Source organism: Oncorhynchus kisutch, unplaced genomic scaffold (assembly GCF_002021735.2).
Source record: "Oncorhynchus kisutch isolate 150728-3 unplaced genomic scaffold, Okis_V2 Okis09a-Okis19a_hom, whole genome shotgun sequence".
Lineage (NCBI taxonomy): Eukaryota > Metazoa > Chordata > Actinopteri > Salmoniformes > Salmonidae > Oncorhynchus > Oncorhynchus kisutch.
The window spans coordinates 18,403,869-18,420,447 of record NW_022261985.1 but is presented as its reverse complement, the minus strand read 5'-3'; the positions used below and the strand labels follow the sequence as shown (position 1 = coordinate 18,420,447).

The 16,579-nt window shown below is 43.8% G+C and overlaps 1 protein-coding gene across 3 annotated transcripts in view; it reads left to right on the top strand.

The window, feature by feature from the left end:
• The window catches only part of LOC116360564 (CD9 antigen), a 43,517-nt gene extending 27,245 nt beyond the window's left edge, over positions 1-16,272 (top strand). For 2 of the 3 annotated variants that reach the window (XM_031815374.1, XM_031815375.1), the window contains exons 2-8: positions 8,806-8,908; positions 12,433-12,530; positions 12,793-12,867; positions 13,931-14,032; positions 14,311-14,400; positions 15,259-15,342; positions 15,736-16,270. In XM_031815374.1, the coding sequence (XP_031671234.1) occupies positions 8,806-8,908; positions 12,433-12,530; positions 12,793-12,867; positions 13,931-14,032; positions 14,311-14,400; positions 15,259-15,342; positions 15,736-15,801 (618 nt within the window). In that variant the 3' untranslated portion in view covers positions 15,802-16,270. Of the gene's footprint in view, positions 1-8,805; positions 8,909-12,432; positions 12,531-12,792; positions 12,868-13,930; positions 14,033-14,310; positions 14,401-15,258; positions 15,343-15,735 lie in introns of all 3 variants that reach the window. The other variant, XM_031815376.1, reaches the window with a different exon arrangement.
• The last annotated feature ends 307 nt before the right edge of the window (positions 16,273-16,579 follow it).

The following is a 16,579-nucleotide window of genomic DNA, read 5'->3' as shown; positions in this document are numbered from 1 at the left end:
GCTACATACATAACAGGAGGTATTTCCTAACATCGGTTCAGTCTTTACTGTACAGTTAAGCAGTGACCACCAAGTGTTTCCCTCGTGATTCCTACTGTGATGCTCATCCAGTGGATGCATTGACCTTCTGCTTCTTCCGGTACTGGAGCGGTTATTGTTTGCTGGACTCCTGTCCTGAGTCTGCCGTTGGCTCGAGCTGGAGTGGCTGTTAATTAAGTCTCGCCATGGGACTGAACGGTCATGGCGTGGATCCAAGTAGACCTCTCAGCTACACAAACAGCAGTGGGAGTAATCAGCATCACCTGGTATGGTCCAGTCCACCTCTGCTGGTTCCAATGCTCATGTCTTTCACCGCCAGCCAGTCACCTGGTTGCAGTTTGTGCAGGATCCCCACCAGTGGCTGGGGTAGAGCCGCTTTCACTCTGGGGAAAATTGCCTTCAGAACATTGTTTAGAGCAGTACAATAACTTCATTGTCACAGCCCATCAGTGTCAGCTTGTTCTGTGGGAAGGGGGAATTGATCATCCTCATTGGTCTACCTGTCAGAACCTCATGAGGAGCCAATCCAGTGGTTCTGTGGGAAGGGGGAATTGATCATCCTCATTGGTCTACCTGTCAGAACCTCGTGAGGAGCCAATCCAGTGGTTCTGTGGGAAGGGGGAATTGATCATCCTCATTGGTCTACCTGTCAGAACCTCATGAGGAGCCAATCCAGTGGTTCTGTGGGAAGGGGGAATTGATCATCCTCATTGGTCTACCTGTCAGAACCTCATGAGGAGCCAATCCAGTGGTTCTGTGGGAAGGGGGAATTGATCATCCTCATTGGTCTACCCGTCAGAACCTCATGAGGAGCCAATCCAGTGGTTCTGTGGGAAGGGGGAATTGATCATCCTCATTGGTCTACCTGTCAGAACCTCATGAGGAGCCAATCCAGTGGTTCTGTGGGGCCGCCCTGTCGTGGAAATGTCCTTAATTACCAACTGATGAGAGAGCAAACCACCAGTCAGAGTTATGCTTCATCTTCACCTTTAATAATAATGATGCTTTTGCAAAGCATTTTGACTTTCAACAGTTCAGTATCTCTAATGAAAAGTTGAGAGTCCTCAACATAATGGCAACTGGGATCCTTTATAGCAAAGATCCACCCCCCCTAGATGACATGACAAACCACAGGTCTTAGGAACTTCCACAAAGAAAGACTTTACTTCAGAGAGGAGTATCCCCTAGCCAGACAGAGTGGGCTATAAATTATAATTCAGTTTGGTCTCCTAAACAAAGCTCTTATATCGTTCTTGGTACAAAATGGTACCAAGACATTACCCCCACCCAATGATATATATCAATTGTCATTTTAGACACACCCATCCCAAATACAACCAATTTTGGACAAGCTCACGGAGAGGAAAGTGAGGCTCTAGGTCAAGATAGGGGCAACAAAAGAGGGAACATAGAATGGTTCCAGACACTGCCATCCTCCTCTCCCCGATGGGAAAAGTAGGGAGTGACTGGCACACAGACACATTGGAGCCAAGAGATAATTGGTTCCCCATCAATCATCCCTTCACATGGTTTAAAATATACATTTACACATGACGACAAGCTTGACCTCTCCCCTCTCTGCGGCCCAAGTAACTTAACCCTGACAGAGAACAGATAACTGCAAATGGCCACCACTATAGTACAACAAGATACATTATGATGAGAAGTAACTGAACCCTGACAGAGAACAGAGAACTGCAAACGGCCACCACTATAGTACAACAAGATACATTCTGATGAGAAGTAACTGAACCCTGACAGAGAACAGAGAACTGCAAATGGCCACCACTATAGTACAACAAGATACATTCTGATGAGAAGTAACTGAACCCTGACAGAGAACAGATAACTGCAAATGGCCACCACTATAGTACAACAAGATACATTCTAAATGAGAAGTAACTTAACCCTGACAGAGAACAGATAACTGCAAACGGCCACCACTAATTTAGCTGTTTGGAATAATACCCAACTGGGCGCTGCTTTCCTCCATGATCCTGTGTTAAAACAGATGACATAAAACCATTTTTCTCACAAACAAAGCAATTAAAAGGTTTAGACTGGTCAGGGAGCCCCACACAGGGAGAAGTAGTCATGAGTTGTTCCAGTCTGGTCAGAGCAGTCAGTCCCTCTGGTGTCCACTTCATTTTGCCCTCATAGCCATTTTGTGGCCATAATAAATAAGGTCAGAAAGCGGCTGCACCACCTCAGCATAGTCAGGTAACCACGCCCTACAATACCCTGCCATACCAGTCAATGACATCGGCTGTGGGACGGAGAGAATAGCCTGTATCCTCTCTGTACCCAGCTGCCTGCCATTGGGAGTGATGTCATGACCCAGATACTTCACTGTCTGTGAAACCAACTGTAACTTTGTGGACAGAAATATCAACAGAGCCGCAGTATCAGTTTCACAAGATTCCATTGAGCTGGAGCACAACAACAAATCATCCACATACTGGACCAGAATGCTGATTCATCCACATACTGAATCAGAATGCTGATTCATCCACATACTGAACCAGAGTGCTGATTCATCCACATACTGAATCAGAGTGCTGATTCATCCACATACTGAATCAGAGTGCTGATTCATCCACATACTGAATCAGAGTGCTGATTCATCCACATACTGAATCAGAGTGCTGATTCATCCACATACTGAACCAGAGTGCTGATTCATCCACATACTGAATCAGGGTGCTGATTCATCCACATACTGAATCAGAGTGCTGATTCATCCACATACTGAATCAGAGTGCTGATTCATCCACATACTGAACCAGAGTGCGATTCATCCACATACTGAATCAGAATGCTGATTCATCCACATACTGAACCAGAGTGCTGATTCATCCACATACTGAATCCGGGTGCTGATTCATCCACATACTGAATCAGAGTGCTGATTCATCCACATACTGAACCAGAGTGCTGATTCATCCACATACTGAATCAGGGTGCTGATTCATCCACATACTGAATCAGAGTGCTGATTCATCCACATACTGAATCAGAGTGCTGATTCATCCACATACTGAACCAGAGTGCTGATTCATCCACATACTGAATCAGAGTGCTGATTCATCCACATACTGAATCAGAGTGCTGATTCATCCACATACTGAACCAGAGTGCTGATTCATCCACATACTGAATCAGGGTGCTGATTCATCCACATACTGAATCAGGGTGCTGATTCATCCACATACTGAATCAGAGTGCTGATTCATCCACATACTGAATCAGAGTGCTGATTCATCCACATACTGAATCAGGGTGCTGATTCATCCACATACTGAATCAGGGTGCTGATTTATCCACATACTGAATCAGAGTGCTGATTCATCCACATACTGAATCAGAGTGCTGATTCATCCACATACTGAATCAGAGTGCTGATTCATCCACATACTGAATCAGAGTGCTGATTCATCCACATACTGAATCAGGGTGCTGATTCATCCACATACTGAATCAGGGTGCTGATTCATCCACATACTGAATCAGAGTGCTGATTCATCCACATACTGAATCAGAGTGCTGTCCTCAGGGGGTATAAAACCCTACAGATTTTGCACTAAGGCTTCAAATCAAATCAAATGTATTTATATAGCCCTTCGTACATCAGCTGATATCTCAAAGTGCTGTACAGAAACCCAGCCTAAAACCCCAAACAGCAAGCAATGCAGGTGTAGAAGCACGGTGGCTAGGAAAAACTCCCTAGAAAGGCCAAAACCTAGGAAGAAACCTAGAGAGGAACCAGGCTATGTGGGGTGGCCAGTCCTCTTCTGGCTGTGCCGGGTGGAGATTATAACAGAACATGGCCAAGATGTTCAAATGTTCATAAATGACCAGCATGGTCGTATAATAATAAGGCAGAACAGTTGAAACTGGAGCAGCAGCACGGTCAGATGGACTGGGGACAGCAAGGAGTCATCATGTCAGGTAGTCCTGGGGCATGGTCCTAGGGCTCAGGTCCTCTGAGAGAGAGAAAGAAAGAGAGAAGGAGAGAATTAGAGAACGCACACTTAGATTCACACAGGACACCGAATAGGACAGGAGAAGTACTCCAGATATAACAAACTGACCCTAGCCCACCGACACATAAACTACTGCAGCATAAATGCTGGAGGCTGAGACAGGAGGGGTCAGGAGACACTGTGGCCCCATCCGAGGACACCCCCGGACAGGGCCAAACAGGAAGGATATAACCCCATCCACTTTGCCAAAGCACAGCCCCCACACCACTAGAGGGCTTCCGGTTACTAGTCCAACGCTCTAACCACTAGGCTACCCTGCTGCCCCATTTTGCGCTAAGGCTGCCGAAAAAATAGTCGGAGGATTCCACGTAGGGTAGCCTAGTGGTTAGAGTGTAGAGGTGGCAGGGTAGCCTAGTCGTTAGAGTGTAGAGGCGGCAGCGTAGCCTAGTGGTTAGAGCGTTGGACTAGTAACCGGAAGGTTGCAAGTTCAAACCCCCGAGCTGACAAGGTACAAATCTGTCGTTCTGCCCCTGAACAGGCAGTTAACCCACTGTTCCTAGACCAGTTAACCCACTGTTCCTAGACCAGTTAACCCACTGTTCCTAGACCAGTTAACCCACTGTTCCTAGACCAGTTAACCCACTGTTCCTAGACCAGTTAACCCACTGTTCCTAGACCAGTTAACCCACTGTTCCTAGACCAGTTAACCCACTGTTCCTAGACCAGTTAACCCACTGTTCCTAGACCAGGTAACCCACTGTTCCTAGACCAGTTAACCCACTGTTCCTAGACCAGTTAACCCACTGTTCCTAGACCAGTTAACCCACTGTTCCTAGACCAGTTAACCCACTGTTCCTAGACCAGTTAACCCACTGTTCCTAGACCAGTTAACCCACTGTTCCTAGACCAGTTAACCCACTGTTCCTAGACCAGTTAACCCACTGTTCCTAGACCAGTTAACCCCACTGTTCCTAGGCCAGTTAACCCACTGTTCCCAGACCAGTTAACCCACTGTTCCCAGGCCAGTTAACCCACTGTTCCCAGACCAGTTAACCCACTGTTCCTAGACCAGTTAACCCACTGTTCCTAGGCCAGTTAACCCACTGTTCCCAGACCAGTTAACCCACTGTTCCTAGACCAGTTAACCCACTGTTCCTAGACCAGTTAACCCACTGTTCCCAGGCCGTCATTGTAAATAAGAATTAGTTCTTAACTGACTAGTTAAATAAAGGTGAAATAAATAAAATAAAACGTACCCCATAGGAGCCACAGTCCAGGGAAATCTCTTACTGAGAAACCTGCATTAGTCAAATCAATCACAGAGAACCACTCTGCTGTGGGTGGTACCGCCCCCAACAGTGTAGTAACATTAGGAACCACCGGGGCACGGGCAAAAACTGCATCGTTCACAGGGCTTAAGTCCTGGACCAATCTCCAATCACCTGAAGGTTTTCTAACAGGCAAGATAGGGGTGTTACAGGGTGATTCTGGACAGGGAATTAAAGCACCATTAGCTAACAGGGATGCATGAACAGGTGTAATACCTGCTATTGCCTCCCTACTGAGTGGATACTGTGCTCTAGATGGATGCCTGGTATCTTTAGGAGTGACTACCATTGGCTCAGCTCCCTTCATTCTACCAAAATCATATTTGTCCCTTGCCCATAGGCATTCAGGGACCCCTCTCAGGAGGGGTGAGTCTTTACTCATCAACATGATATTTGTAGAAAAAGAAACCTGATCAACACCATGCACACCCCTCTCAGTTGGTGTTTCCCAACTGAGTGGGTAACAACTTGTCAGTGAGCTGGGTGAATGTGTTGACCCATCAGGGTCTAAATGGGCGCCTGGTAGAAAGGGACCCTCTCTAACATCTCTAGCATCAACCAAGCATTTCATCCAAATTCCAGTATCCGGCTATTCTACTCTATCTGATTTTGACAGGGACACGTGGTGAGTTATCCTCAAACAGGTAGAGGTCTTTTTGTGCAGGGGTTAATCTAACCCCTAAAGCACAGAAATCACTGCTACAGTATAAACCCTCACACTGCACTGACTCATTCTGTAATGTAGCACACCGCCATTGTTTCTCATAATGGAGATCTCTTGTCAATGGTGAAAAATGGGAGGTGCAATGTAACCCTGCTTCAGACATGAAACTGCCCTCGTGGCCCTAATGGGTTTTGGCCACTGAGAAAACATGAGCAATATTGGGCACCTCATCATCAACATCCCATGCATAATACCAGTCACAACCCTCAGACATTAACATCAATTGCTCCCCCTCTTCCTCCTGTTCCTCATGAATAACAGTTAAACCGGTTCGGCCACATGTTATGTTGATGCCCAGTTTACACAGGAGGTCCCTGCCCATCAGATTGACAGGACAGTGGTCAGAGAAGAGAAACTTCTCCTCAAAAAAGGAGACGGGCAGAGGCATAGTTACCTGCTCTCTGAATGAGAGGCCTGAAGCCCCTACAGCTTTGACTGTTTCACTAAAAGCCCCCTCTCTATGCCTCTCTATGCCTCTCTATGCCTCTCTATGCCTCTCTATGCCATAGAGGGTCCAGAATATCCCCATTTATCTGACATAACCTTCCATAAGGCTCCAGTAGGAGCCTATATATTAGCCTATATATTATTATATTACTATTACTATTATTATATTACTATTATATTATTATATTACTATATTACTATTGTTATATTACTATATTATTATATTACTATTATTATATTACTATATTATTATATTACTATTATTATATTACTATTATTATATTACTATATTATTATATTACTATTATTATATTACTATTATTATATTACTATATTATTATATTACTATTATTATATTACTATTATATTATTATATTACTATTATTATATTACTATTATATTATTATATTACTATATTACTATATTATTATATTACTATTGTTATATTACTATATTATTATATTACTATTATTATATTACTATTATATTATTATATTACTATTATTATATTACTATATTATTATATTACTATTATTATATTACTATTATATTATTATATTACTATTATTATATTACTATTATTATATTATTATATTACTATATTACTATTATTATATTACTATATTACTATTATTATATTACTATATTACTATTATTATTATATTACTATATTATATTATTATTATATTACTATATTATATTATTATATTACTATTACTATTATTATATTACTATATTACTATTATTATATTACTATTATATTATTATATTACTATTATTATTATATTACTATATTACTATTATTATATTACTATATTACTATTATTATATTACTATATTACTATTATTATATTACTATATTACTATTATTATATTACTATATTACTATTATTATTATATTACTATATTATATTATTATTATATTACTATATTATATTATTATATTACTATTACTATTATTATATTACTATATTACTATTATTATATTACTATTATATTATTATATTACTATTATTATTATATTACTATATTACTATTATTATATTACTATATTACTATTATTATTATATTACTATATTACTATTATTATATTACTATTATATTATTATATTACTATATTACTATTATTATATTACTATATTACTATTATTATTATATTACTATATTATATTATTATTATATTACTATATTATATTATTATTATATTACTATTATGGTATTATATTATTATTATATTACTATATTATATTACTATTATATTATTATATTACTATTATATTATTATATTACTATTATATTATATTACTATTATATTATTATATTACTATTGTATTATATTACTATTATATTATTATTATATTATTATATTATATTACTATTATATTATTATATTACTATTATATTATTATATTACTATTATATTATATTACTATTATATTATATATTACTATTGTATTATATTACTATTATATTATTATTATATTATTATATTATATTACTATTATATTATTATATTACTATTATATTATTATATTACTATTATATTATTATATTACTATTATATTATATTACTATTATATTATTATATTATATTACTATTATATTATTATATTACTATTATATTATTATATTATATTATTATATTACTATTATATTATATTACTATATTATTATATGACTATTATATTATTATATTACTATTATATTATATTACTATTATATTATTATATTATATTACTATTATATTATTATATTACTATTATATTATTATATTACTATTATATTATATTACTATATTATTATATTACTATTATATTATTATATTACTATATTATTATATTACTATTATATTATATTACTATATTATTATATTACTATATTATTATATTACTATTATATTATTATATTACTATTATATTATATTACTATATTATTATATTACTATTATATTATTATATTACTATTATATTATATTACTATATTATTATATTACTATTATATTATTATATTACTATTATATTATTATATTACTATTATATTATTATATTACTATTATATTATTATATTACTATTATATTATTATATTACTATATTATTATATGACTGTTATATTATTATAGTACCATTATATTATAATGGATGTAGCAGCCTGAAACCAGTTTTCTAGAAAGTGGGGGGGGGGGGGAGTAGTCGAGGATAAGTGCCTGCTGGGTATCATTCCCAAAGTCTGAACTGTACTTTACACTGTTTCTAACGTATGTGTGTGTGGGTGTGCATGTGTCAGTTGGCAGGAACAGGAGTGTTGGCCGTAGGGCTGTGGCTGCGTTTTGACTCTCGGACTGAGGGACTGTTCAGTGGAGAGGACTCTCCTTCTGTCTTCTTCACCGGTAAGACTGAGCTCTCACCCCTAACCACTATACCTTATATCCAACTGCTAACCCCTAACCATAACCCCTACACCCTAACCCCTACACCATAAAATATCTCCTCTCAGCTAGTGGTATCATCATGTCTGTTAGAAACTCAGAGGTCCACAAATAGGTTTCTAACACACACACACACACACACACACACACACACACACACACACACACACACACACACACACACACACACACACACACACACACACACACACACACACACTTAATTCTCTACACAGGGTCAGAGGTCAGCGACAGGGGTCAGGGACAAAGGGACAGGGGTAAGGAAAAGGGGTCAGGGGCAGATTCAGGGTCAGGGACAGAGTCAGGGGACAGAGTCAGGACAGGGGTCAGGGACAGGGTAAGGGGTCAGGGACAGGGTAAGGGGTCAGGGAAGAGTCAGGGGTCAGGGACAGGGTAAGGGGTCAGGGTCAGAGTCAGGGGTCAGGGACAGAGTCAGGGACAGGGGTCAGGGACAGAGTAAGGGGTCAGGGACAGAGTCATGGACAGGGGTCAGGGACAGAGTCAGGGGTCAGGGGACAGAGTCAGGGGTCAGGGACAGAGTCAGGGACAGAGTCAGGGACAGGGTAAGGGGTCAGGGACCGAGTCAGGGGTCAGGGACAGAGTCAGGGACAGGGGTCAGGGACAGGGTAAGGGACAGAGTCAGGGGTCAGGGACAGAGTCAGGGACAGGGTAAGGGGTCAGGGACAGAGTCAGGGACAGGGTAAGGGGTCAGGGACAGAGTCAGGGGTCAGGGACAGAGTCAGAGGTCAGAGGTCAGGGACAGGGGTCAGGGACAGGGTAAGGGGTCAGGGACAGGGTAAGGGGTAAGGGACAGAGTCAGGGGTCAGGGACAGAGTCAGGGGTCAGGGACAGAGTCAGGGGTCAGGGACAGAGTCAGGGGTCAGGGACAGAGTCAGGGGTCAGGGCAGAGTCAGGGGTCAGGGACAGGGTAAGGGGTCAGGGACAGAGTCAGGGGTCAGGGACAGAGTCAGGGACAGGGTAAGGGGTCAGGAACAGAGTCAGGGGTCAGGGACAGCATTGTTTCTGTCCTTGTGTTTCCCGTTTTCTCTGAAGAACTGTCACAGAAAGATGTTCCTTCTTTCTTGCTTGCTTTCCTGCATTCTTTCTTTCTATATATAACTGCTGTCCAGTGGGTGAGACCTAATAGGGTGGAGGGTGTATCATCATGTCTCCAGAGGGCTGCTATATCACCAGGGTTACAGAGGGCTGCTATGTCACCAGGGTTACAGAGGGCTGCTATGTCACCAGGGTTACAGAGGGCTGCTATGTCACCAGGGTTAGAGAGGGCTGCTATGTCAGCAGGGTTACAGAGGGCTGCTATGTCACCAGGGTTACAGAGGGCTGCTATGTCACCAGGGTTACAGAGGGCTGCTATGTCACCAGGGTTACAGAGGGCTGCTATGTCACCAGGGTTAGAGAGAGCTGCTATGTCACCAGGGTTACAGAGGGCTGCTATATCACCAGGGTTACAGAGGGCTGCTATATCACCAGGGTTACAGAGAGCTGCTATGTCACCAGGGTTAGAGAGGGCTGCTATGTCACCAGGGTTACAGAGGGCTGCTATGTCACCATGGTTACAGAGGGCTGCTATGTCACCATGGTTACAGAGGGCTGCTATATCACCAGGGTTACAGAGGGCTGCTATGTCACCATGGTTACAGAGGGCTGCTATATCACCAGGGTTAGAGAGAGCTGCTATGTCACCAGGGTTAGAGAGGGCTGCTATGTCACCAGGGTTAGAGAGAGCTGCTATGTCACCATGGTTACAGAGGGCTGCTATATCACCAGGGTTACAGAGGGCTGCTATGTCACCAGGGTTACAGGGGGCTGCTATGTCCCCAGGGCTACAGAGAGCTGCTATGTCACCAGGGTTAGAGAGAGCTGCTATGTCACCAGGGTTACAGGGGGCTGCTATGTCCCCAGGGCTACAGAGAGCTGCTATGTCACCAGGGTTAGAGAGGGCTGCTATGTCACCAGGGTTACAGAGGGCTGCTATGTCACCAGGGTTACAGAGGGCTGTTATGTCCCCAGGGTTACAGAGGGCTGCTATATCACCAGGGTTACAGAGGGCTGCTATGTCACCAGGGTTACAGAGGGCTGTTATGTCCCCAGGGTTACAGAGGGCTGCTATGTGTGCATGGTGTGTATTCATGGTGTGTGTGCAGAGGTCAGGGACAGGTGTGTGTGCATGGTGTGTGGTGTATGTGTGTATGGTGTGTGCGCATGGTGTGTGTACGGTGTGTGTGTGTATGGTGTGTGTGTGTGTGTGTGTATGGTGTGTGCGCATGGTGTGTGTGTGTATGGTGTGTGTGTATGTGTGTGTGTGTGTGCATGATGTGTGTGCATGGTGTGTGTGCATGATGTGTGTGCATGGTGTGTGTGCATGGTGTGTGTGTGTGTATGGTGTGTGCGCATGGTGTGTGTGTGTGTGTGTGTGTGTGTGTGTGTGTGTGCATGATGTGTGTGCATGGTGTGTGTGCATGGTGTGTGTATGGTGTGTGTGCATGGTGTGTATTCATGGTGTGTGTGCATGGTGTGTATTCATGGTGTGTGTGCATGGTGTGTGTGTATGGTGTGTGTGCATGGTGTGTGTGTGTGTATGGTGTGTGTGTGTGTGTATGGTGTGTGTGCATGGTGTGTATTCATGGTGTGTGTGCATGGTGTGTGTGCATGGTGTGTGTGAGTGTGTGTGCATGGTGTGTGTGTGTGTGTGTGCATGGTGTGTGTGCATGGTGTGTGTGCATGGTGTGTATTCATGGTGTGTGTGCATGGTGTGTGTGTGTGTGTGTGCATGGTGTGTGTGCATGGTGTGTATTCATGGTGTGTGCATGGTGTGTATTCATGGTGTTCTGTGGTGTGTGTGTGTGCATGGTGTGTGTGTGTATGGTGTGTGTGGTGTGTGTGCATGGTGTGTGTGTATGGTGTGTGTGTATGGTGTGTGTGGTGTGTGTATTCATGGTGTGTGTGCATGGTGTGTGTGGTGTGTGTGTGCATGGTGTGTGTGTGTATGGTGTGTGTGCATGGTGTGTATTCATGGTGTGTGTGCATGGTGTGTATGTGTATGGTGTGTGTGTGTGTATGGTGTGTGTGTATGGTGTGTGTGTATGGTGTGTGTGTGTGCATGGTGTGTGTGCATGGTGTGTGTGCATGGTGTGTATGGTGTGTGTATTCATGGTGTGTGTGCATGGTGTGTGTGTATGGTGTGTGTGCATGGTGTGTGTGTATGGTGTGTGTGTGTGTGTATGGTGTGTGTGCATGGTGTGTATTCATGGTGTGTGTGCATGGTGTGTGTGTGTGTGTGCATGGTGTGTATTCATGGTGTGTGTGTGTGTGTGTGTATGGTGTGTGTGCATGGTGTGTATTCATGGTGTGTGTGCATGGTGTGTATTCATGGTGTGTGTGTGTATGGTGTGTGTGCATGGTGTGTATTCATGGTGTGTGTGTATGGTGTGTGTGGTCCACAGGTGTGTATATTCTGATCGCTGCGGGGGCGTTGATGATGGTTGTTGGGTTCCTGGGCTGCTGTGGAGCCATTAAGGAATCCCCCTGTATGCTCGGACTGGTGAGGATCAATGATGGTGATCATAGAATACAATGATAACACACTTTTCATTACAAGGCCTCACACCCTGTCTGTCTCTGTCCCCGCCCCCTGGTTTCTCCCCCCTGTCTGTCTCTCTCCCCACCCCTTGTCTGTCTCTCTCCCCACCCCCTGTCTGTCTCTCGTTCTCCCCCTGTCTGTCTCTCTCCCCACCTCCTGTCTGTCTCTCTCCCCGCCCCCTGGTTTCTCCCCCCTGTCTGTCTCTCGTTCTCCCTCTCTCCAGTTCTTCTTCTTCCTGTTGTTGATCTTTGGGGTGGAGGTAGCAGCAGGGATCTGGGGGCTCTCCAATAAAGATACGGTAACACACTCAGAGGCTGTTTCACTGTTTGTTGTTCTTACTGTGGACAGACCATCAGACCATCTATTACAGCTCAATACAAAACCTTAGCATCTCTCCATTCTCATGTCTCTCCTCTCCTCCTGTCTGTCTCCCCCTCCCCTCTCTGTCTCTCTTCTCTCCCCCCTGTCTGTCTCTCTTCTCTCCCCCTGTCTGTCTCCCCCTCTCCTCTCTGTCTCTCTTCTCTCCCCCTGTCTGTCTCCCCCTCTCCTCTCTGTCTCTCTTCTCTCCCCCTGTCTGTCTCCCCCTCCCTCTCTGTCTCTCTTCTCTCCCCCCTGTCTGTCTCTCTTCTCTCCCCCTGTCTGTCTCCCCCTCTCCTCTCTGTCTCTCTTCTCTCCCCCTGTCTGTCTCCCCCTCCCCTCTCTGTCTCTCTCCTCTCCTCCTGTCTGTCTCCCCCTCCCCTCTCTGTCTCTCTTCTCTCCCCCTGTCTGTCTCTCTTCTCTCCCCCTGTCTGTCTCCCCCTCTCCTCTCTGTCTCTCTTCTCTCCCCCTGTCTGTCTCCCCCTCCCCTCTCTGTCTCTCTACTCTCCCCCTGTCTGTCTCCCCCTTCCCTCTCTGTCTATCTTCTCTCCCCCTGTCTGTCTCCCCCTTCCCTCTCTGTCTCTCTTCTTTCCCCCTGTCTGTCTCCCCCTTCCCTCTCTGTCTATCTTCTCTCCCCCTGTCTGTCTCCCCCTCCCCTCTCGGTCTCTCTTCTCTCCCCCTGTATGTCTCTCTTCTCTCCTCCTGTCTGTCTCCCCCTCCCCTCTCTGTCTCTCTTCTCTCCCCATGTCTGTCTCTCTTCTCTCCTCCTGTCTGTCTCCCCCTTCCCTCTCTGTCTCTCTTCTCTCCCCATGTCTGTCTCTCTTCTCTCCTCCTGTCTGTCTCCCCCTTCCCTCTCTGTCTCTCCCCACCCCTGTCTGTCTCCCCCTTCCTTCTCTGTCTCTCCCCACCCCTGTCTGTCTCCCCCTTCCCTCTCTGTCTCTCCCCACCCCATGTCTGTCTCTCCCCTCTGGCGTCCCTTGTCTCCCCTGTCTGTCTCTGTCTAGGTGGTGGAAGACATCACAGAGTTCTACAAGCAGACTTACAATAACTACATGAACACCAAGCAGGAGGCCCTGAAGGAGACATTACGCCTCATACACTTTGGAGTGAGTACACACACACACACAACTCCAACATAACAGTCCAGTGTGTGTGTCTGTCTGTCTGTAACCATGTCTGTCTGTCTGTCCGTCCGTCCGTCCGTCCGTCCGTCCGTCCGCCCGTCTGTGTCTGTACACACACACATAACTCTAACATAACAGTCCAGTGTCTGTCTGTCTGTCTGTCCACACACACACAACTCAAACATAACAGTCCAGGGTCTGTCTGTCTGTCAAGTGTACAGTGGAACTAAAATGGTGTTGCCTGTGTTTCCCTGGGGCAGCTGAACTGCTGCGGCCTGACAGGCACCATAATTGACAGCGCCAGGGAGACCTGCCCAAAGAAGGAAGGACTGGAGGCTCTGATTACCACGGTAACAAACATAACCCCTGCCGCAACAACTATTTGAGTGACGAGCTATTATATTATAGGGTAGAAGTGTATATTACAGGGTAGAGGTGTATATTACAGGGTAGAGGTGTATATTATAGGGTAGAGGTGTATATTACAGGGTAGAGGTGTATATTATAGGGTAGAGGTGTATATTAGGTAGAGGTTTACAGGGTAGAGGTGTATATTATAGGGTAGAGGTGTATATTACAGGGTAGAGGTGTATATTATAGGGTAGAGGTGTATATTACAGGGTAGAGGTGTATATTATAGGGTAGAGGTGTATATTACAGGGTAGAGGTGTATATTATAGGGTAGAGGTGTATATTACAGGGTAGAGGTGTATACTATAGGGTAGAGGTGTATATTACAGGGTAGAGGTGTATATTACAGGGTAGAGGTGTATATTATAGGGTAGAGGTGTATATTATAGGGTAGAGGTGTATATTATAGGGTAGAGGTGTATATTACAGGGTAGAGGTGTATATTACAGGGTAGAGGTGTATATTACAGGGTAGAGGTGTATATTATAGGGTAGACGTGTATATTATAGGGTAGAGGTGTATATTACAGGGTAGAGGTGTATATTACAGGGTAGAGGTGTATATTACAGGGTAGACATGTATATTATAGGGTAGAGGTGTATATTACAGGGTAGAGGTGTATATTACAGGGTAGAAGCATATATTATAGGGTAGAGGTGTATATTACAGGGTAGAGGTGTATTTTACAGGGTAGACGTGTATATTATAGGGTAGAGGTATATATTACAGGGTAGAGGTGTGTATTACAGGGTAGAAGAGTTGTAGCAGTGTGTAATCTCAGTGTGTTGTTCTGTCAGAGTTGCCCAGCGGCCATTGACGAAGTGTTCAATTCTAAACTCCATATCATTGGAGGAGTGGGCATCGGAATTGGAGTCCTCATGGTGAGAACAGCCAATCAACTCTCTCCTCTCCTGTCTCGCTCTCTCATTCACTCCTCTCTTTTCTATCCGTCCTCCACTCCTCTCCTTCCTCTCTCTCCTCCAGCCCTCTCCTCTTCCTCCACTCCTCTGTCCTCTCCTTCCTCTCTCTCCTCCACCCCTCTCCCTCTCTCTCCTCTTCCTCCACTCCTCTCTCCTCCAGCCCTCTCCCTCTCTCTCTCTCTCCTCTTCCTCTCCTCTCCTTCCTCTCTCTCCTCCAGCCCTCTCCCTCTCTCTCCTCTTCCTCTCCTCCACTCCTCTCTCCTCCAGCCCTCTCCCTCTCTCTCCTCTTCCTCCACTCCTCTGTCCTCTCCTTCCTCTTGTCCTCCAATGATATGTAGTTTCTCTTTTGTCCAGATCTTTGGGATGATCTTCAGCATGCTGCTGTGCTGTGCCATCAGGAGGTCCCGTGACATCATGTAGACTCAGACTCTGCCATTCTGTGCACTTAACTTATCTGTGTGTCTGTCCTCAATAGATGTTAAATGCTCACTAGGTTTGTACTGCCATTCGAGTTAGTTGTCAGTTTTAGGCTGGCAGCCAGCCAGCCAGCCAGCCAGCCAGCCAGCCAGTCAGTCAGGCTCTACCCTGGATGGAAACTCAGTCTCCTGTGAATGTGTGGAGCTGTGCTGAGGTTTCTGGCTGTGTAACAATGTAATCAGTGTATCGTTTCATCACTGTAGAAGCAAAACGCCTTCAAATCTGCCAGAATTTAATCTGTTGTATGTGCTTTAAATACCTGTGTTTCTCCTCATATTGCCTGTTTGTTCAGCTACATGGACTGTAACAACTTTATGGCAGAGGACCGATGTTATAAACATTTTTATTGCAACTATTTTGATGTACAAAGATGTGTATTTCTTTGAATTGCCAAATAAAATGACTTAATATGGATGTTAGACTGTGAGTGACTGTGGAGATGGATGTGGGGATTAGATGTAGGGAACAGAACAACTCTTCAATGGTTTATGTTCAACTCAACATACCAAACATCTGCTCAGGTCATTGACTTCAGAAACACCCCAGAACAAAAGATGTTTATTGGGATTGTCCTGGAGAAAGAGAGGAGAGCTTTCCGCTAGATGGGCCAGCCGCAAAGTAAAAAACGGCTAAACTGTAAACAAAACGTATGAAAACTAAAATGAGCTTGTTTAAGATTACGCATAGTGTTAGCAGTGTGATTAAAATCAGGATGTGTGGC